At 48.1% G+C, this 21918-nt stretch overlaps 1 protein-coding gene across 5 annotated transcripts in view; it reads left to right on the top strand.

Annotated features, from left to right (window-relative positions):
- NOS1AP (nitric oxide synthase 1 adaptor protein) overlaps positions 1–21918 on the top strand; it is a 167208-nt gene that overhangs the window by 85324 nt on the left and 59966 nt on the right. For 4 of the 5 annotated variants that reach the window (XM_030573259.1, XM_030573258.1, XM_030573261.1 and 1 more), the window contains one exon: positions 13113–13208. The exons of the other annotated variant lie outside the window; for it this stretch is intronic. In XM_030573259.1, coding sequence (XP_030429119.1) covers positions 13113–13208 — 96 coding nt within the window. The remainder of the gene's footprint in view (positions 1–13112; positions 13209–21918) is intronic. 5 annotated transcript variants of the gene reach the window in all.

Genomic DNA, 21918 nt, shown 5'->3' with positions numbered 1-21918 from the left:
TCTCTTCCTGGTTGATTTGCTATTCAATTATGGTTCGAGTTTCATTAGCAATCCCCATTGGGCATGGGGCTTGTTAGTGTTTTAGTGGCTAGATCTTTGCACGTGCATCCCTAGAGTTCAGCAGAGGGATTGTGCTGATGAGCTGCAGGAGCCGATGGCTCTCTGGGCATTACAAGCCAGATTTGTAAGACAGCTCAGCTCCCACTTAGGCATCTAAATAAAGGACCAGGCTTGCCAGGGAGCTTGGCAAACTGGGCTGATGAACTCCTTTGAGAACATGGCCCACATCACCCCCAGCAGTTTTGGCTGGAGATCTGTCACAGCCGCATCTGCCTGAAGCTTTTGGCACTTGCTGCAGCAGTCCAAGCACCAGTGACCTGGAAACGCTGTGCCCTGGGTCACGAGTCCTTTCATCACCAAGGCATCCTTGGCTATGGCACTCTGCTAAGCCTCTCTGGAGAGCTTCATATCCATTGTGTCCTGGTAACCTACAATGTGCTTCATTAACACCTTTGCCATAAAAGTACACTGCCCTGGACTCACCATTCTGTGCAACCCAAGCAAAAGAATATCTCAATAACCCAACAATCATAGTAATGTCGGGCTCGAAAGGTTGTCTAGTCCAGCCCCCTGCACCAAGGATAGGAATGAGGAACCCTAGACCAGCCATGACAACTGTTTGTCTCACATAAATGTTGGAGAAAGCAAACTTTCTCAAAAGTCTGCCTCTGATACAGAAAAAGCCCAAATTAATCAGCACTCTGCATAGGCCAAGACAGGAGACATCAGGCCCCACTATGTAGGAATCTGAACGCCACTTGTGTCATTACCCACTAAGAGCAGTGAATCAGAAAGGTGGGTCCTAGCACTACACCATGCAATTCCATAGCTTGTACAATGCACTGCAAAGCAGCCAAGATTATGCACAGAGGCAGTCAATCATTGGAATTGGTGCATCAATCACCAGGTCCTCTTGTCCGCTGCCTATCCTTCTGGGACACAAAGTGTACTTGCAGACTCTCTCAGCGGAAATTTTGCAATAGACCACAAGTGGGGACTTCACAATTCCAGAAGTCAGAGATCAGACCAGAGATCACGTTGCTTTCCTACTCCTCTGGGATACGTCTACGCTACGAAATTAGGTCGAATTTATAGAAGTCATTTTTTCGAAATCGTTTTTATACAGTCAATTGTGTGTGTGTCCCCACAAAAAATGCTATAAGTGCATTAAGTCGGTGGATTGCGTCCACAGTACCGAGGCTAGTGACGACTTCCAGAGTGTTGCACTGTGGGTAGCTATCCCGCAGTCTCTGCCGCCCGTTGGAATTCTGGGTTCAGATCCCAATGCCTGATAGGGCAAAAACAGTGTCGCAGGTGATTCTGGATGCATGTCGTTGGGCCACCCCTCCCTCCCTCCTTCTGTGAAAGCAACAGCAGACAGTCATTTCACGCCTTTTTTCCTGGGTTACCTGTGCAGACCCCATACCATGGCAAGCATGGAGCCCACACAGCTGACCATCACCGTAAGTCTCCTGGGTGCTGGCAGACGTGGGACTGCATTGCTACACAGCAGCAGCTCATTGCCTTTTGGCAGCAGATGGTGTATTACGACTGGTAGCCATTGTCATTGTATTCCTGGGTGCTCTTTTAACCGACCTCAGTGAGGTCAGTCAGGGGTGCCTGGGCAGACATGGGAGTGACTCAGCCAGGTCATTCCTATCTTCTGCCAAGCACCCAGGAGATGACGATGGCTAGTAGTCGAACTGCACCGTCTGCTGCCACCCTAAAGATGTAAAAGATAGATGGAGTGGATCAAAACAAAAATAGACCCGATTTGTTTTGTATTCATTTGCTTCCTCTCTCCATGAAATCAATGGCCTGCTAAACCCAGGGTTTTGAGTTCGATCCTTGAGGGGCCATTCTGTGTGACAGTTGTTTGTGTTTCTCCTTGATGCAAAGCCACCCCCTTTGTGGACTATAATTCCCTGTAAGCCATGTTGTCAGTCGCCCCTCCCTCCGTCAGAGCAGACAATCGTTTCGCGCCTTTTTTCAGCCCAGATGCCATAGCACTGGGATCATGGAGCCCACTCAGATCACCGCGGCAATTATGAGCACTGTAAACACCATGCATGTTATTCTGGAGTATATGCAGAACCAGAACCTGCCAAAGCAAAACCAGGCGAGGAAGTGACGGCAGCGCAGTGACAAGAGTGATGGAGACATAGACATGGACGTAGACGTCTCACAAAGTACGGGCCCCGGTAATGTGCACATCATGGTGTTAATGGGGCAGGTTCATGCTGTGGAATGCCGATTCTGGGCCCAGGAAACAAGCACATACTGGTGAGACTGCATAGTGTTGCAGGTCTGGGACGATTTCCAGTGGCTGCAAAACTTCTGCATGTGTAAGGGCACTTTCATGGAACTTTGTGACTTGCTTTCCCCTGCCCTGAAGCACCAGAATACCAAGATGAGAGCAGCCCTCACAGTTGAGAAGTGAGTGGTGATAGCCCTCTGGAAGATTGCAACGCCAGACAGCTACCGGTCAGCTGGGCATCAATTTGGAGTGGGCAAATCTACTATGGAGACTGCTGTGATCCAAGTAGCCAAGGCAATCAAAGAGCTGCTGATACCAAGGGTAGTGACTCTGGGAAGTGTGCAGGTCATAGTGAATGGCTTTGCTGAAATGCGATTCCCTAACTGTGGTGGGGTGATAGACGGAACCCGTATCCCTATCTTGGCACTGGAGCACCAAGCCAGCAAGTACATAAACTGAAAGGGGTACTTTTCAGTGGTGCTGCAAACACTGGTGGATCACAGGGGATGTTTCATCAACATTAACATGGGATGGCCGGGAAAGGTACATGACGCTCGTGGCTTCAGGAACTCTGATCTGTTTCAAAAGCTGCAGGAAGGGACTTTCTTCCCAGATCAGAAAATAACCATTGGGATGTTGAAAAGCCTATAGTTATCGTTGGGGACCCAGCCTACCCCTTAATGCCATGAAGCCATACACAGGCAGCCTGGACAGTAGTCAGGAGCTGTTCAACTATAGGCTGAGCAAGTGCAGAAATGGTGCTAGAATGTGCATTTGGACATTTAAAAGTGCACTGGTGCAGTTTACGGACTCGGTTAGACCTCAGTGAAACCAATATTGCCGTCGTTATTACTACTTGCTGTGCGCTCCACAATATCTGTGAGAGTAAGAGGGAGATGTTTATGGCGGGGTGGGAGGTTGAGGCAAATCTTCTGTGCGTAATCAGCGACCAGCCAGACACCAGGGCAGTTAGAAGAGCACAGGAGGGCGCGGTGCACATCAGAGAAGCTTTGAAAACCAGTTTCATGAGTGGCCAGGCTACAGTGTGAAAGTTCTGTTTGTTTCTCCTTGTTGTTCTCTGGGGTGGAGTGGTTGGGTGGCTGGAGCTCCCCCCCCCCCACCACATTCTTGGGCGTCTGGGTGAGGAGGCAATGGAACTTGGGGAGGAGGGCTGTTGTTTACACAGGGGCTGTAGCGGCGGTCTGTGCTCCTGCTGCCTTTCCTGCAGCTCAACCATACATTGGAGCATATGAGTTTGATCTTCCATCAGCCTGAGCATCGACTCTTGCCTTCTGTCAGCAAGCTGGTGCCACCTATCTCAGACCGCCACTTACTCTCTTCAAACCACCACCTCTCCTCGTGTTCATATTGTACTTTCCTGCACGCTGGCATTGTCTGCCTCCATGCATTCTGCTGTGCTTTGTCAGTGTGGGAGGACAGCAGGAGCTCAGGGAACATTTCATCCCGAGTGCGTTTTTTTTTTGCCTTCTAATCTTCACTAGCCTCTGTGAAGAAGAAACATTCGTAGCTGGTGGAGGAAAGGGGAGAGTGGTTAAAAAGACACATTTTAGAGAAAAATGGGTACACTCTTTCACGTTAAACCTTGCTGTTCACATTACACAGCACATGTGCTTTCATTACAAGGTAGCATTTTGCCTCTTGTATTGAGGGCCTGCCAGTTTGGTGTGAGAGATCACTCACGCTTCACCCCTCCCCCCACTGTGTGGCTAACAGCGGGGAACATTTCTGTTCAACCACAGCCAAACAGCCGAGCAGGAACGGGCACCTTTGAATGTCCCCTTAATAAAAGCACCCTATTTCAACTAGGTGACCATGAATGATATCACTCTCCTGAGGATAACACAGCGAGATAAAAAATGGATGTTGTTTGAATGCTAGCAAACACCGGGATCATACGCTGCCGTACTTTGTTATGCAATGATTCCCAAATAGGTGCTGTTGGCCTGTATAATACTTATGGCAATGTCCCTGGAGGATTTCTGCTCCATCCCCATACACATTAACAGACCTTTCCAGTAGCTGTACTGGCCATGAATGCCAGGGCAAATTGATCATTAAACATGCTGGCTTTTAAACCACGTGTAATATTTACAAAGTTACACACCAGAGGTCCCTTCTCCGCCTTCAGGGTCCAGAAGCCCACCTTGGGTGGGTTCAGGGGTTACTGGCTGCAGGTCCAGAGTGAAAAACATATCTTGGCTGTTGGGGAAACTGGCTTCTCCGCTTCCTTGCTGTGAGCTATCTTCAATCTCTTCATCATCATCTTCCTTGTCCCGAAAACCCACTTCCGTGTTGCATGATTCTCCATTGACAGAGTCAAAGCACAGGGTTGGATTAATGGTGGCTGCACCCCCTAGAATAGCATGCAGCTCATCATAGAAGCGGCATGTTTGGAGCTCTGATCCGGAGTGGCTCTTGCCTCTCTGGTTTTGTGGTAGGCTTACCTTAGCTCTTTAATTTTCATGCGGCACTGCTGTGCGTCCCTATTATAGCCTCTGTCCTTCATGCCCTTTGAGACTTTTTCTGATGTTTTGGCATTTCGTTTACTGGAACAGAGTTCAGCTAGCATGGATTCGTCTCCCCATAGGGCAAGCAGATCCCGTACCTCTCATTTGGTCCATGCTGGAGCTCTTTTGCGATTCTGGGACTCCATCACGGTCACCTCTGCTGATGAGATCTGATGAGATCTGCACTCACCTGCACCTTGCCACATTGGCCAAACAGGAAACAAAATTCAAAAGTTCGCGGGCCTTTTCCTGTCCACCTGGCCAGTGTATCTGAGTTGAGAGCGCTGTCCAGAGCAGTCACAATGGAGCACTCTGGGATAGCTCCCGGAGGCCAAAACCGTCAAATTGCATCCACACTACCCCAGATTTGACCCAGCAAGGCCAATTTCAGCGCTAATCCCCTTGCCAGAGGTGTAGTAAAGAAATCGATTTAAAGAGCCCTTTAAGTAAAAAAAAAAAGGGCTTCATCATGTGGACAGGTCCAGGGTTAAATCGAGGTAACACTGCTAAATTCGACCTATAATCGTAGTGTAGACCAGGCCCTGGTCAGACCAACTCAGCCGTGCCTTCCCTGCTCTACTGCTTCTGCCTTGGATGCTGCACAAGATTCAACGAGACAGAGCAATGGTCATTCTGATCACCCCCTGCTGGCCCAGACAGTTCTGGTTTCTCAGTCTCCTCTGCCTGTCCTCCTGACCATCAATTCCCATTGTCAACTTCCCCGATCTGACCCAGTACAACGGCAGAAGCCAACATCCCAATCCACACACGCTACATCTCAGATTGCGGTATTTGGATGGGCATCTACTTTAGTACAGACATGTTCTTCAGCTGTACAACATGTTCTTTCCAGCAGCAGGAAAGAGTCCACTGGGCAATGTTACCAAGCCAAGTGGAAATGCTTCACATCTTGAGTTCAACGCAAAGGAGTCTTACCAGAATCCGAGGGGTCCCCCTCATTCTGTACAAAATTCTGTCCTTAAAGTCATCAGGTCTCACCTGCAGTTCTTTGAGAGTCCATCTGGGTGGCAATTAGCGCGTTCCACCCTCTGGTGGAAGGTTGCCCTGTCTTTACACACTCACTAACCTCTAGGTTTTGGAAAGGCCTTCCATCCATCCAACCAACTGCACCCCAGGGAGACCCGAATCTAGTTCTCTCTGTGCTGACGAAGCCATCCTTTGAGCCATTAGCTTTGTGCTCCATATCCCTTCTTTCCATGAAAGTCGCCTTCCTGGTTTCAGTTACTTCCTCAGGATGGGATAGAGAGCTCAAAGCTAAGATTGTGGACCCTCCTTTGATGATATTCCACAAGGATAATGTCTCCCTAGGGCTGCACCCCAAATTTTTGCCAAAGGTGGTCTCCCAGTTTCATTTGAATCAAGCCATTCACTTACCTGTTTTCTTCCTGAGACCACACACTTCTGCAGAGGAATGTCAACTCAATTCCCTCAACATATAGCGAGCTTTGACCTTCTACCTGTAGAGAAATAAACCAATCAGGAAATCCCCTAGACTGTTTGTTGCAGTATCAGAGAGACTTGGGGTGGGGTGGGAGGGACGGGACAGGCCATCTCCACCGAGAGAATCTCCAAATGGATTTCAGGTTGCATTATACACTACTACCAACTGTCAGGCCTACTTCCCCCTACAGGGGTGCGGTCTCACTCCACGAGAGCTCAGTCTGTGACCATGGCTTCCCTTCAAGACGTTCCATTTGTAGACATATGTAGAGCAGCCACATGGAGTTCGGTGCACACCCTTGCAGCACACTATACCTCAGTGCATGACTCGACAGCAGATGCCTCCTTCAGCACTGCAGTTCTCCAAGCAACCATTCCATCCTGCTCCAACTTAGGTACTGCTTGTCAGTCACCCTCAGTGGAATACAATAGGGACCATCACTTGAAGAAGAAAAGAATGTTACTTACCTGTAATAGGAGGTTCTTTGAGATGTGTGGTCCCCATTTGTATTCTACTCGCCATCCACCTTCCCCTCTGCTGTGGATTGGTACCGACCCGCCCTTTATCGCCTCGGATGGAAGCACAAAGTCAGCCATGGTGCATGCACAGACCAATGGACACTAACTTTCAGATTCTCCAACTCTAGACACATGGTGCACGCATCGCCCCTCAATGGGATACAGACAGATACCACACATCTTGAAGAACCTCCAGTTATAGGTAAATAACCTCTTATGTTAAGGCCTAAACTTACTATTAAATCATTTAAATTAAATGAAAAATTATTATTAATCAGTACATATTTGCTGCTGAAGTTTTAAAGAAAGTCAAAACTCTGTACTGATGGAAATCACTAGCTCAGCACCTGGAACTAGAGTCTACTGAAGGGCTAAACCAGCTTTTGACAGCAGTGGCCTCTTCTGCAGGTGCAGAATGAATATTTTCATCATTTTAATTTATTCAATTAGTTCAGCTCAATGATTAGTAAAGAAACCAGTTGAGAATTGAAAAGGCAGGAAAGCTTGTTTTCCTCTTCCAGTCTATGAATAAAAACTAGGTGTGAGAGGATGAGCTCTACAAGTTCTAAAATCTTGAAGGACATAGTAACCAGAAACAATCAGTGAAATCTACTAACTATAGATAACACTGAATTCTAATTTCCATCTGAATTGAGCTGGACACACATGAGAAGTAAAAAATTCAGCATCTAGTAAATGTCAAATGCATCATTCGCCATAATAAAAATATAAAAATTAAGACTCTGAACACACAGAATTTAGGCTGTATAGTTGCTCAAATAAATGTGTATAGATATAGTGTATCCTCCTGTGTATCATAAACACAGTAGCTTGCATTTTTGCACTATCTCTAAGCCAGGGATTGTGGGTTCGAGTCCCATCTGGGTCGCCAGAAACTGTTGCCGAAATATTGGGTTTGCCTAGCTGAGAGCCAATTAACAGCCTGACAGGGATAAGGAAAAATGCTTTATTTTGCAGAAAAAGGAGAGCCTGTAGCTTGGTACAAAAGACTCTGTCTTACACAAATTTCACAAACCTTTTATACACATTTAGACAAAGACCCTTGCGTGTTAATACTTGATTGGTAAGTGTAAAATTTTATGTTCCCCTTATTTAAGTAGAACTAACTGGTTTGGAGCAGGATCTTCTTGTCTTGAGGCAGAGGAAAAGAGATAGTGCAAAAATGCAAGCTACTGTGTTTATGAGCAGTACTTACTCCTCCCCCCCACACCAAGAGAAGCACCAAATTTGGTGTAAAGGCCATATGTAATTGCAAATCATCATATTTTACTGTCTACCGGGCAATGAGAATCAGCCTTTCATTAGGAAAATAACTAGAAGTACAAATGCAAAACAAGATTAAAATTTATGATTTAAATCAAGATTTCCTTCTTACTGATTGAAATCATGATTAAAAGTTTGACTTAAATCACTTCAACATAAATCAGTCTGCCCTGTGGGATAACCCTGGCACCTGTTTGCTGGATAGGGTACAAAAGATGTGTCTGTGCTTTGGGGGCAGGGGAGTCTGTGCCGTAAGCTGGGCCCTCTTCTCTCTCAGTAATGGGCCGCTCTTCTTTTTGCTCCGGTTACCGTGAAGCTTTGGCTTTGGGACAGGCTGTCAGGGTGACAGAGTTGTGTGGCACTTACTTGCCAAGGGTTCTTTCCTTTAGTTTATGGATTTGCTCTAATTTAGTCCCCACAGCAAGTATCTGAGCAGCCTGATCCCCCCATGACATTCAAACTCCCCTGCACACATGCACGCACACAAACCTCTTTCCTGCCTTGCCTGGCCCTGCCTTCTCTCAGCTCAAGATCAGACTGCTTCACTAGCTCTTTGTTAGACCTTCCTAGCACAAAACACAGGGGCTCCTCCCCTTCCCTCCCGCTTAGAGCCCAGCCATACAGAGACAATTAGACCATGTCTATTCCACCCCCCTGAGCAATATAAATTTCGCCAGCATAAGTGGTAGTGTGCACAGCACTATATCAGCAGGAGAGTTTCTCCCTCTCACAGAGCTTCCACCGCTCATTAGGGGTGGTTTAATGACGCCGGCAGGAGAGCTCTCTCCCATTGCAATAGAGCGGCTACACAAGAGGTTTTACAGCAGCGCACATATATCAGTATGGCTGTGCCGCTGTAAGCTCTGTAGTGTAGACATAGCCTGAGTCAATCTCATCTGATCTTCATTCATTTCAAATGCTCCCTGGCACTCACTGATGTCGGAGAGAGAGAGTGCTCTGCGGCCAGCTGGGCATGAAATGGCTTTGGGGCTGAGGGTCACAGTCCAGGTCCAATGGACAGGCCTCCGTGTCATTTGAAAACCCACCCCAGCTGGCCCCTTTGTTGGCAGTCTCAGCAGAGAGGCCAAGGGACAAGTCGAAAGTCCCCACCCCATGAAGGGTGTCTCTTCAGGAGGGTGAGGTGTGTCGGCAATGAGCAGCATGAAGGTGGGAGTCAGACTGTGCTGGGGGCAGATCTAGGCCCTAGCGTTGCAGCCACACGAGGCTGTCAGCTCTGCACCACGGCAGGAGCAGCTCATTCACTCCAGTCTCCCGGCTGGCTGCAGGCAGCGGAAAAGTTTAGGAGCTGTCGCTCTCATTGCAGCCTTCAGGCACTCTTCTGTCTGATCCATCTGTATCTCACGTCCATCAGCAGGTGTTCAGTGGCTTTGGGGAATTGTACTTTAGTGCTGTTATCGTTAAATTACCTTTCAAGTGCTGGCTGTCAAAGCCAATACCTCAGTGCACACTGCTAATGTCGCAGAAAGGTGCCTGCTGCTGGGGGAAGCCTCTGAAGCTAGGCTGGGGTTTGTATGGGTATCTAACCAGCGCTCTTTGATCTGGGCCTTTTCTCTTTGCAGTGAGATCAGTTCTGAAATACACAATGCACCAAACTCCGCTTCCCAGTGTGCTCTTGTAACAGGAGTGAGCATGTGAGTGCAGCTGTGCTGCCTGGCTCATAGGGGCAGAGAGAAAGTGTGTGTGTGTGTGTGTGTGTGTGTGTTGGTAGCATGAGCAACAAACCACCTGTCCCTTACCTCATACTGCTCTACCTTCCTCAACACTCAGCCAGTGCGCAGCACGCAGGGTACTCTGGAACAGTGGTTCTCAAACTTATTTGATTGCGCCTCATTCTTGGTGTCCCCTGCCACACAAGTACATTTACTGACAAAAAACATCAACATTCAACTCTCACAAAATATGAAAACCACTAAGGTGCTGATTCAAACAGAGCCGTTTAAGTATACAGGAAAGTGAGATGCTGCTTACTGGCATTGCACTGTTGTTACTAGTGTGATGGATGCTCCTGGATTTTGGAGCAGAGCAATTCCACGAATGAGCTAACAATCCTTTGTAATAGGAGCAGAAGCAAAACTGTGATTGTGGTAGATGCTAGGGTGACCAGATGTCCTGATTTTATAGGAACAGTCCTGATATTCAGGGCTTTTTCTGATATAGGCGCCTATTACCCCCCACCTCCTGTCCCAATTTTTCACACCTGCTATCTGGTCACCCTAGTCGATGCTTACAATTACACATGTGCACTGTGCTGTAGCAAACGGATTAACGTACAGATGGCAACGACTTTGTATAATGCTATGCAAGCTTAACAGAAATCCATCAAAAGGCACAGCGCCACCTAGAGTCAAATGCACAGTGCCACCTGAGGACATAATATGTCTGGAGGAATCAGCTTTGCTAGTTATTCATTGCTGTGGGTAAAATGTGTGTAGTACGTTTTTTTCCTACACACACCCCAGAATACATTGGGCGCATTTGAGGATCTCTGCTCTGGCATAAACTGGAATGACAAGGGCGATTGCCCCTCAGTTTAAGGCATGTAAATATGTTTGAGTCAGACTGTGATTTCTTGAGACAAGGCTCAAATGATCCCAAAAGGGTGAGGAGACTGACCAGCCTGCACCATATTCAGAGTTACCCAATGTCGGTGACATAGCAATATACTTTACTACCAGCCTTCAGCAGTTAGTATTTTGTATTTATGTTGTGGAGTCCGTAGGGAGCCCCAGCCCAAACCAGGACCCCATTGTGCTAGCACTGTACAAATACAGCACAAAGAGACAGTCCCAACCTCAAAGAGCTGGCAATCTAAGGACAAGGCAAGAGACACCCGATGCAGACATACAGACAGATGGGGAGAACAAGGACACAGTGAGACAGATTGGTCACCGCAGTAGCCTGTGGTCTCAGCATGCCAGAGCCTACCATTGTCAATACCTTCTGTCCCCCAGGTTCCCCAAGTGCTCACCACACAGAAGTGCACATCAGCACCCCAGCACAGCAGCGTGGGCCAAGAACTGCTTGCAGTAGAACCTACAGGGGGCTTGGGGAGGCTGAGCAGGAATTTGCTGGGTCTGAGCAGCTACTTTAACAACCAGCCAACCCCTTTCTGTTTGTAGAGATCAACGTCCAAGGGGTTCTTGCTGTGCCATAGGATGGACCACATCTTCCTAGAGATCTGCTCATGGAGCCCCAGCACTGACCCACTGTCACACAGACGCAGCCCCACCGCACTGACCCGCCTCTGCCCCATTAGTATTCACGTAATGTCCCTGCCCTGTGGAGACATGAGAGCTGGGACATTTTCTGTGTAGTTCTCATTGCCTCTGAGCTGGTCAGTGTAGCCAGTTAGTTCATTCTGTCATCCACGTATCATTGTATTAAGTGATGTTATGGTCAGTTCATATACAATCAATGCTAAATAGATTGAAGTTGTAGGATTATAGACATATAGGATTGACAGTGATGAGTGTGTATTAGGTAGATAAGGAAAGCAAGGCTGAGACGCATGGCCTGCAGGCTGAGACCTGTAAGATGTCAGCTTAGCCATACTAGGCCGTAGACATCAGAATACTTAACATGAGTGAATGACCTAGGAATAACCCTATGCCCATAAAGTCACAAGGTTATGGTAAAGATGGGCCAGTAGGTGATTGCAGTAGACCACAACATATTTTCTGAGACCACAGGACACCTGATTGTAACATCAAGGAATGTCTGTGTTGACTGCTTTGTATATGTTGTGCGTAGATGCTAATGAGAATAAGAGGAACTATAAACAATCTATAAAATGGGGCACCCCAATGTTCCTGGGGTGTAGAAGTACCGATAAGGAAAAGATAGCTGACACCTTCATGCATATGCATAAGGTGTTAGGCATAGGTAGAATTGCAATATATAAAAGGTTCTCTGGTTGGGTAAAAGTGGGAATATGCACAGGAAAACCCACAGCAGCAGCTCTTCCCCTACCAATGATCAGCTGGTGAGAGGTCCATCGTTCCTATGAATGTCGTTGGGGATGTGAGGATGACTGCAGGTATAATTACTGCATAGGTTTGTGGAGAGTTTCTATAGGCATGGGTAACTGTAACTTTGTTTAGTGCTTTAATCAAACTTTGTGCTGGTGATTGTATCTGCAGTTGGTATCCTTGGTCTTTGTGTGTCCCTGGAGCCTCCACATTTGAGAAAAGCACCAGGGACAGTTTTGCTGTGTTGAGCTTGAAACTGTAGCGACTAGAGCCAAACCCACAGTGGTGTAATACAACATCACTACATTCACTTTAAATGAAAGGGTACATTATCCACTGGTCACAGCCAGCTGCGTGGGGCAGAAGGCCAGCAAATGCTCCAGGGACAGCTAGTGATCCCTAGATGACAGTTTGGGAAGCAGTAAAGTGGGATGTGGATATGGACTAGCCCTGGGAAGGTGTGTGTGTTGTGTGGTCCACCCCTGTGGGTTAGCATCCCAATTTCTGAGTGACTTGTTGACATCTTTGTCTAGGTACTATTTTTCTCTGAAGATTTGCAATAAAAATGGATGATGAATGTAACATTCCATCTCCCCTGAAAAGGTGTCACCAGGTCGTTAGTGCCACCAGGAGCTGGCCTTACAGCCAGCTGAGGCATTGAGGAGGGGGCTGCCTTTCTTGAGATTCTAACACAGGATACTGGCGTAGTGGCATTGTTGGTCCCAGTTGGTATGACATATTGTGCATCAGTGTCGCTGTCTTATGCTGTGCTTGTGTGTGAGAGAGAAGTAGGGAGCAGCAGACCGACAGGGAGAGCAAGATCCTTGTGGACTAGAATGTACGTGCTTCTGTTTGCACATGCGTGTGTGGGTGTGCCTGTGCGTGTGCGAGTGTACGAGAACCTTCCTTTGTCCTCCGCCACAGCACCCAGTGCCAGCAGTCGGGTGCTGGTTGGTGTGAGGGCATGGGCAAGTGGTGCAGGGGGTTCACTGGCCTTTCCCTTACCTCCCCCAGTACGAGTTTAAAGCAAAGAACATCAAGAAGAAGAAAGTGAGTCTTCTGGTGTCAGTGGACGGAGTGAAGGTACTGCTTAAGAAGAAGAAGAAGAAGGTAAGAGGTTCTGTCCCCTGTGTCAGCGCTGCCTGTGCAGTGGGATCCCCTCCACCTGCGGGGATAAGTCTGGGCCCCTTAATGTGAGTGATGGGGCTATGGTTGTTGCAGGCTCTGGGGTGTGTCCTGCCAGCTGGCCTCTTGGGCAGAGGGGAGAGAGAGTTGCCCCTGCAGCCAGGTGCAGAGCTCTAGCTAGCTTCCCCGTGCATAGAGAGGGCCTGTCTGTTTACAGAGGCTTTGCAGGGAGCAGGCCCTTTGGTTGGTGGGACCTAGAGGATTGGCCAGGATTGGCCAGGCCCAGCCTGCAGCAGACACACTGCTTGCCTCAGGCTGCAGCTAGTTCTCTGTGGGAAGCAAGCGATTACTGCCCTGGAACCAGGCCCAGAGGGAGGTGGAATTCATATCCAACCCCTCTCTTTTTTGCTGGGGCAGCCTGCAGGGCTGTGGATGAGGGAGCTGCATTGTCATTAGCAGAAAGCTTGGAGATGGGGGAGCCCCAGCCCCCAGGGTTACACTGGTATCTTCCCAAGAGCACCTGGGTTAATATGGGCCAGCCCTGGCCGGGGATGGGGGGCAGGGAGGAGGGAGAGACACACCTTTCACATTGCCCCATTGGCTGAGCCCAGGAAGTACCAGTATCTGAGCTGCACTGTCCCAGAGTGGTGGCTGGTCATCTGCAGCCAGCCCAGGCAGGAGGGAGGGACATGGTCTGCCACTGACCCCTGCGAGGCCTCACCCTGCTGCCTGGCCCAGTGTCACCATGGGCACCAAGGCAACACCCGCTCCCCTGGCTGGCTGCATTGTACCCTGCTGTGCCCAGGTGTGAGTGGGGACCCAGGGGCTGGGTAGTGGGGTGTCCAGCCCAAATAATGGGATTCACCTTCTGCCCTGGCGACGGTGGTGTGAAGGAGCAGGAAATAGCCCCCATATGGCTGGAGAATGAGTGCTGGCTCTGCCCTTGGGCAGAAAGTGTCCTGGTGGGTGGGTGTGCTGGTTCAGGGAGCTGAGCCACTGCAGTGGCTCAGATAGGGCCCTGGCAGCCCCTGGCTAGCAGTGGTGTAAGCTGCCTCCCCTCTGTTCCAGGTCTTGGGGTCAGTCAGGCCCAGGGAGCAAAGAGACCAGGTTTGCACTAGGGAGCCCACAGTGGGCCAGATGCATCCCTCTTCCCCAGAGCAGGGCTGGCCATGCACACTGGAAGGGAGCAGTGCTCCACTTTGGCCCAAGCAAGCTGGCCCATTGCATGCTGGGAACAGCATCTTGGTAGTAACAATGAAGGTGCTGACAACCTGTGCCTGTGGATTGGCGAGGACTGAGAGGCCCTGGGCAAAGTGGACCCCACAGAGGAGGCTAATAAGCACAACCAGTGAGACCTGCAGGATGTGGCTTGTGTGCCACAGGAGAGTATGAAATATGTCCCAGTGAGCTGTACAGGGCTGGGGGAACTATCTCCTCAAGGGAAGCAATGGAGGCCAAATATAAACATGATCATCAATATCTTTAATGGTCCATGGCTCCTAGTGAATTCACAGCCTTGAAAAACCCATCACAGACCATGAAATCTGTCTAGTGTAGGGTAAAAGCACACAAAAGACTAGATTTCACAGGAGAGACCGAGTTGCAGGGGGGTTGCAAGGTTATTTTAGAGGGTTGTGGTATCACCACCCTTATTTCTGCACTGCTGCCTTCAGAACTAAGCGGCCAGAGAGTAGTGGCTGCTGACTGACAGCCCAGCTCTGCAGGCAGCAGCACAGAAGGGTGGCAACACCATACTATGCCATCCTTACTGCTGTGCTGCTGCTGGAGTGCTGCCTTCAGAGCTGGTTTCCTGGCCAGCAGCCTCCACTCTTCAGCTGCCCAGCTCTGAAGGCAGCACCGCCACCAGCAGCAGTGCCGAAGTAAGGGTAACTACTGCAACCCCCCTTCCAATAATTTTGTGACCCCTCCCCAATGTTCTTTTCAGGTTAGGAGCCCTACAATTACAACACCATGACATTTCAGATTTAAATAACTGAAATCATGAAATTTAAATGTTTTTAAATCTTAAGACTGTGAAATTGACCAAAATGGACTGTGAATTTGGTAGGGCCTGTAACAATGCTGCCTCCGGCAGGACACAACTGAGAGTATCAGTTCAGGACAGATTGCTTAGAGCAGGGCAGTTACAGCCCAAGGCTAGGGTTCCTTTACTATCAAGGCACACCAAACCAGCCAAAGAGAGAGAACCCCCATTTTACCCCACTGGCTAACCAGAAGTCACTCTAGCAATTGCCTCAGACATTCCAGTTTCCCAGTATCATAACCAGCAGCCACTTCTTATGGGGACAAATGGCTATGAAAACCAATACCCCAGTAAAAGGAAAAAGGTTCTCCTAATCCCAAAGGACCAAGCCCCAGACCCAGGTCTATCTACAAGTTATATCTTACCCACAAATCATGCTGTTGCCAAACCTTTAGAATCTAAAATCCAAAGGTTTATTCATAAAAAGAAAGCAGCAAAGAATCCTGTGGCACCTTATAGACTAACAGACGTTTTGGAGCATGAGCTTTCGTGGGTGAATACCCACTTCCTCAGATGCATGTAATGGAAATATCCAGGGGCAGGTATATATATGTGTGCTAGCAAGCAAGCTAGAGATAACGAGGTCAGTTCAATCAGGGAGGATGAGGCCCTGTTCTAGCAGTTGAGGTGTGAAAACCAAGGGAGGAGAAACTGGTTTTGTAATTGGCAAGCCATTCACAGTCTTTGTTTAATCCTGAGCTGATGGTGTCAAATTTGCAGATGAACTGAAGCTCAGCAGTTTCTCTTTGAAGTCTGGTCCTGAAGTTTTTTTGCTGCAGGATGGCCACCTTAAGGTCTGCTATAGTGTGGCCAGGGAGGTTGAAGTGTTCTCCTACAGGTTTTTGTATATTGCCGTTCCTAATATCTGATTTGTGTCCATTTATCCTTTTTCGTAGCGACTGTCCAGTTTGGCCAATGTACATAGCAGAGGGGCATTGCTGGCATATGATAGCGTATATTACATTGGTGGAGGTGCAGGTGAATGAACCGGTGATGGTGTGGCTGATCTGGTTAGGTCCTGTGATGGTGTCGCTGGTGTAGATATGTGGGCAGAGTTGGCATCGAGGTTTGCTGCATGGATTGGTTCCTGAGCTAGAGTTACTATGGTGCAGTGTGCAGTTGCTGGTGAGAATATGTTTCAGGTTGGCAGGTTGCCTGTGGGCAAGGACTGGCCTGCCACCCAAGGCCTGTGAAAGTGTGGGATCATTGTCCAGGATGGGTTGTAGATCCTTGATGATGCGTTGGAGAGGTTTTAGCTGGGGACTGTATGTGATGCCCAGTGGAGTCCTGTTGGTTTCTTTCTTGGGTTTGTCTTGCAGTAGGAGGCTTCAGGGTACACGTCTGGCTCTGTTGATCTGTTTCCTTATTTCCTCGTGCGGGTATTGTAGTTTTGAGAATGCTTGGTGGAGATTTTGTAGGTGTTGGTCTCTGTCTGAAGGGTTAGAGCAGATGCGGTTGTACCTCAGTGCTTGGCTGTAGACAATGGATCGTGTGATGTGCCCGGGATGGAAGCTGGAGACATGAAGGTAGGCATAGCGGTCCGTAGGTTTTCGGTATAGGGTGGTGTTAATGTGACCATCACTTATTTGCACTGTGGTGTCTAGGAAGTGGACCTCCTGTGTAGACTGGTCCAGGCTGAGGTTGATGGTGGGGTGGAAGCTGTTGAAATCGTGATGGAAGAAAAATATAGAAGAGAGTTAAAATAGGTTAAATTGAATCAATTACATACAGCAATAGCAAAGTTCTTGATTCAGGCTTGTAGCAGTGATGGAATAAACTGCAGGTTCAAATCAAATCTCTGGAGTACATCCGCAGCTGGGATGGGTCATTCAGTCCTTTGTTCAGAGCTTCAGTTTGTAGCAGAGACCCTCCAGAGGTAAGAAGCCGTACTGAAGACAAAATTGAGGGGTTTTCAGGGCCTTTTATATTCTTTCTCTTTTGGGTGGAAACCCCTTTGTTCTCCTGTGCAAAATCACAGCAACAAAATGGAGTTTGTAGCCACCTGGGCAAGTCACATGTCCATGCATGACTCCGTTTGCAGGTGGCAGTCACTGCTCACATACTACCTTGAACGTCCCAAGAAGACTTCTCATATGTGGATTGGAGTCTCCCAAGGTCCATTGTCAGTTAAGTGTTTCTTGATTGGGCACTTAATCTGCAACTTCCGTTCTCAGGAAACTGACCAAATGCTTCAAACACATATAACAGTGGTTACAACAATGATCTATACAGTTCGTGTCAATAATATAACAGGGCCCTACTCATTGGTCCATTTCAGGAGCAAGGAACAGGAGCAGCTGAGGGAGAGAATTAGCCTGACGTGCCACGGACATGATTATTTAATTAACCCTTTTTAATGAGGATTAAAGTAGGTCCCGTTCCACATAGTCACCCTGAGACATTCATACAGCACTACTGGGAAGGGACAGAAGGGAGAATTTTTCTCACAGAGATGGGCTAGTTCCAACGGGAAATAATTTCAGTGTCACAGCAGCACCCAGTACAGAGCTGCCTGCACATCCACATGCCCAATGCAGGCCCCTCAGAGGAAGGGAAATGCATTGTCAGTGTCATAGCAAACACCATCATGGCCTGGGCATTGACTATCACAAACCTGCTTCCTTGGACAAAGAGGGGACATGGCTGGGACTAGGGGTGTGTGAGAGTGACTGGGAGATATGGCTGGGATTGGGGGGTGAGGGTGATGGGGGGATATGGTTGGAACTGGGGGACCCCTTGGATGAGTGGGGAACACAGCTGGGACTGGGGGATCCCCTGGAAGGGGAGGAGACACAGGTGGGACTAGGCGTGCATGAGGATGGCAGGGGGACACAGCTGGGACTGGGTGTGTGTGAGGGTGATGGGGGACACAGCTGGGACTGGGTGTGTGTGAGGGAGATGGGGGGACACAGCTGGGACTGGGTGTGTATGAAGGTTACGGGGGGACAGCTGGGACTGGGTGTGTATGAGGGTGACTGGGGGACACCGCTGGAACGGGGTGTGTGTGTGTGTGAGGGTGACTGGGGGGACATGACTGGGACTGGGAGACCCCCTGGAAGGGGAGGGGACACAGCTGGGACTGGGGGGGCAGCCATGGGTGAGGAGCAGAATCCCACCCCATGCCACACAGACCCCCAGCCCCAGGCTGCATCCCCTACGTGCCAGGCAAGTGGGAGAGCCATTGAGCACGTGCCCACAAGCTGGATTATGCCCCTCTTGGGAACGCATCATGTGAATGGACTGGTGTGTGTGTTCATCGCTTCCCTCTGCAGGCTCAAGTCAGAGCTGCTCTGCACTGAGCCGAAGGCCTTCCCCTGCTGTCAGCCAATGGAGGCTCAGTGGCAGGGGCTTGTGCGCTTTGACCCGTGCTCTGCATAGACTTCCAAGTGCTCTTCATCATCCAGCACCCTCGGGGAAAGTGCTGACTGCCCCCGCTTTGTCGGCCATCTTAAGGGGCCACAGTTGGCTCTCCCCATGGACACGGTCCCCCAGCTCCCCTCAGGCCCTGCTAAGGCACTTTGGTAAGGGCTGTGGGCAAGGAGCGGGCCCTGCCGTACGTGCCCATGCAGAGGTGCTTTCTCCACAGAAAGCACTGCGCTCCCCAAAGCTTTTGGCAGGACAGGCTCACTGGGAAGAGTGTCTCAACTTTGCATGTGAGGGGCTGTGTGGGGAGCTGGGCACTCATTAGGACTGTGACATCTCCAGGGGCTGCAGTGCAGTATATCTGTGCTAGGGATGGCTGCGTTCTGCTTTGAGTGACAATCCCTACTGCATTCCACCGCGGGCTACAGATGTGCACTAGGTACCTGGAGCCAGAGAATGTGAAAGTCATCACATTGGTCTGCGTATGCGTCTGGCTTACCTCCAGCTTCCGAATGAGGGGATAAAGGGCGGGATGGACCACTGCAGGGTCCGGATCGGAACCCCTCCTTGTCTGTAACTTCAGCTTCGTCCCTTAAAACATTGTAAATCATTTTAGCATTTGTACGGTTTGTAATTTTAGTGTTAGATTGATCTTTGGGGGGCACCCCTCCATGCCCTGTGCGGGTTCTGGACTGTGCCCAGGACTTCAGGCTTCAGACTCTGCACTTCCTGCGCATGATCCTTCTTGATCAGCGATGGCCATCAGTGCTGCCCATAATGCCTCGGGGAAGCTCACATTGCAGCAAGGTGCAGCCTCTGTTGCCCTTTCCCCAGCCCTACCCAAGAGGGGTGGGAACTCTGCCTCTGAAAACACTTCATGGAAACAGCCATGAGATCACAATCGGATCCAGGCCGGGGAACCTCGCCTGACTCCTAAGAACATAAGAACAGCCGTACTGGGTCAGACCAAAGGTCTGTCTAGCCCAGTATCTTGTTTACCAACAGTGGCCAATGCCAGGTGCCCCAGAGGGAGTGAACCTAACAGGCAATGATCAAGTGATCTCTCTCCTGCCATCCATTTCCACCCTCTGACAAACAGAAGCTAGGGACACCATTCCTTACCCATCCTGGCTAATAGACATTAATGGACTTAACCTCCATAAATTTATCCAGTTCTCTTTTAAACACTGTTATAGTCCTAATCTTCACAATCTGCTCAGACAAGGAGTTCCGCAAGTTGACTGTGTGCTGTGTGAAGAACTTCCTTTTATTTGTTTTAAATCTGCTGCCCATTCATTTCATTTGGTGGTCTCTAGTTCTTCTATTATGGGAATAAGTAAATAACTTTTCCTTACCTACTTTCTCCACATCAGTCATGATTTTATATACCTCTATCATATCCCCCCTTAGTCTCCCCTTTTCCAAGCTGAAAAGTCCTAGCCTCTTTAATCTCTCCTCATATGGTACCCGTTCCAAACCCCTAATCATTTTAGTTGCCCTTCTCTGAACCTTTTCTAGTGCCAGTAAATCTTTTTTGAGATGAGGAGACCGCATGTATGCAGTATTCAAGATGTGGGCCTACCATCGATTTATATAAGGGTAATAATATATTCTCCATCTTATTCTCTATCCTCTTTTTAATGATTCCTAACATCCTGTTTGCTTTTTTGACTGCCTCCGCACACTGCGTGGACATCTTCAGAGAACTATCCACAATGATTCCAATATCTTTTTCCTGATTTGTTGTAGCTAAATTAGCCCCGATCATATTGTATGTATAGTTGGAGTTATATTTTCCAATGTGCATTACTTTACATTTATCCACATTAAATTTCATTTGCCATTTTGTTGCCCAATCACTTAGTTTTATGAGATCTTTTTGAAGTTCTTCACAGTCTGCTTTGGTCTTAATTATCTTGAGCAGTTTAGTATCATCTGCAAACTTTGCCACCTCACTGTTTACCCCTTTCTCCAGATCATTTATGAATAAGTTGAATAGAATTGGTCCTAGGACTGACCCTTGGGGAACACCACTAGTTAACCCTCTCCATTCTGAGAATTTACCATTTATTCCTATCCTTTCCTTTTTATCCCGTGACAACTTAATTTACGTAAGAGCCTTTGGTGAGGGACCTTGTCAAAGGCTTTCTGGAAATCTAAGTATACACTGGATCCCCCTTATCCACATGTTTGTTGACCCCTTCAAAGAACTCTAATAGATTAGTAAGACATGATTTCCCTTTACAGAAGTCATGTTGACTTTTGCCCAACAATTTATGTTCTATGTGTCTGACAATTTTATTCTTTACTATTGTTTCAACTAATTTGCCTGGTACTGACGTTAGACTTACCGGGCTGTAATTGCCGGGATCACCTCTAGAGCCCTTTTTAAATATTGGCATTACATTAGCTATCTTCCAGTCATTGGGTACAGAAGCCGATTTAAAGGACAGATTACAAACCTTAGTTAATAGTTCCGCAACTTCACATTTGAGTTCTTTCAGAACTCTTGGGTGAATGCCATCTGGTCCCGGTGACTTGTTAATGTTAAGTTTATCAATGAATTCCAAAATCTCCTCTACTGACACTTCAGTCTGTGACAGTTCCTCAGATTTGTCACCTACAAAAGCCTGCTCAGGTTTGGGAATCTCCCTAACATCCTCAGCCATGAAGACTGAAGCAAAGAATCCATTTAGTTTCTCCACAATGACTTTATCATCTTTGAGCGCTCCTTTTGTATCTTGTTCATCCAGGGGCCCCACTGATTGTTTAGCAGGCTTCCTGCTTGTGATGTACTTAAAAAACATTTTGTTATTACCTTTGGAGTTTTTGGCTAGCCGTTCCTCAAGCTCCTCTTTGGCTTTTTTCTTATTACATTTTTATACTTAATTTGGCAGTGTTTATGCTCCTTTCTATATACCTCACTAGGATTTGACTTCCACTTTTTAAAAGATGCCTTTTTATCTCTCACTGCTTCTGTTACATAGTTGTTAAGCCATGGTGGCTCTTTTTTAGTTCTTTTACTGTGTTTCTTAATTTGGAGTATACATTTAAGTTGGGCCTCTAATTATTGTGTCTTTAAAAAGCATCCATGCAGCTTGCAGGGATTTCACTTTAGTCACAGTACCTTTTAATTTCTGTTTAACTAACCCCTTCATTTTTGCATAGTTCCCCTTTTTTAAATTAAATGCCACAGTGTTGGGCTGTTGAGATGTTCTTTCCACCACAGGGATGTTAAATGTTATTATATTATGGTCACTATTTCCAAGCTGTCTTGTCATACTTACC

The sequence above is a fragment of the Gopherus evgoodei genome, chromosome 8, assembly GCF_007399415.2.
Source record: "Gopherus evgoodei ecotype Sinaloan lineage chromosome 8, rGopEvg1_v1.p, whole genome shotgun sequence".
Classification (NCBI taxonomy): Eukaryota; Metazoa; Chordata; order Testudines; family Testudinidae; genus Gopherus; species Gopherus evgoodei.
The sequence above is the reverse complement of the archived record's forward strand: the minus strand, read 5'-3'. Positions and strand labels throughout refer to the sequence as shown.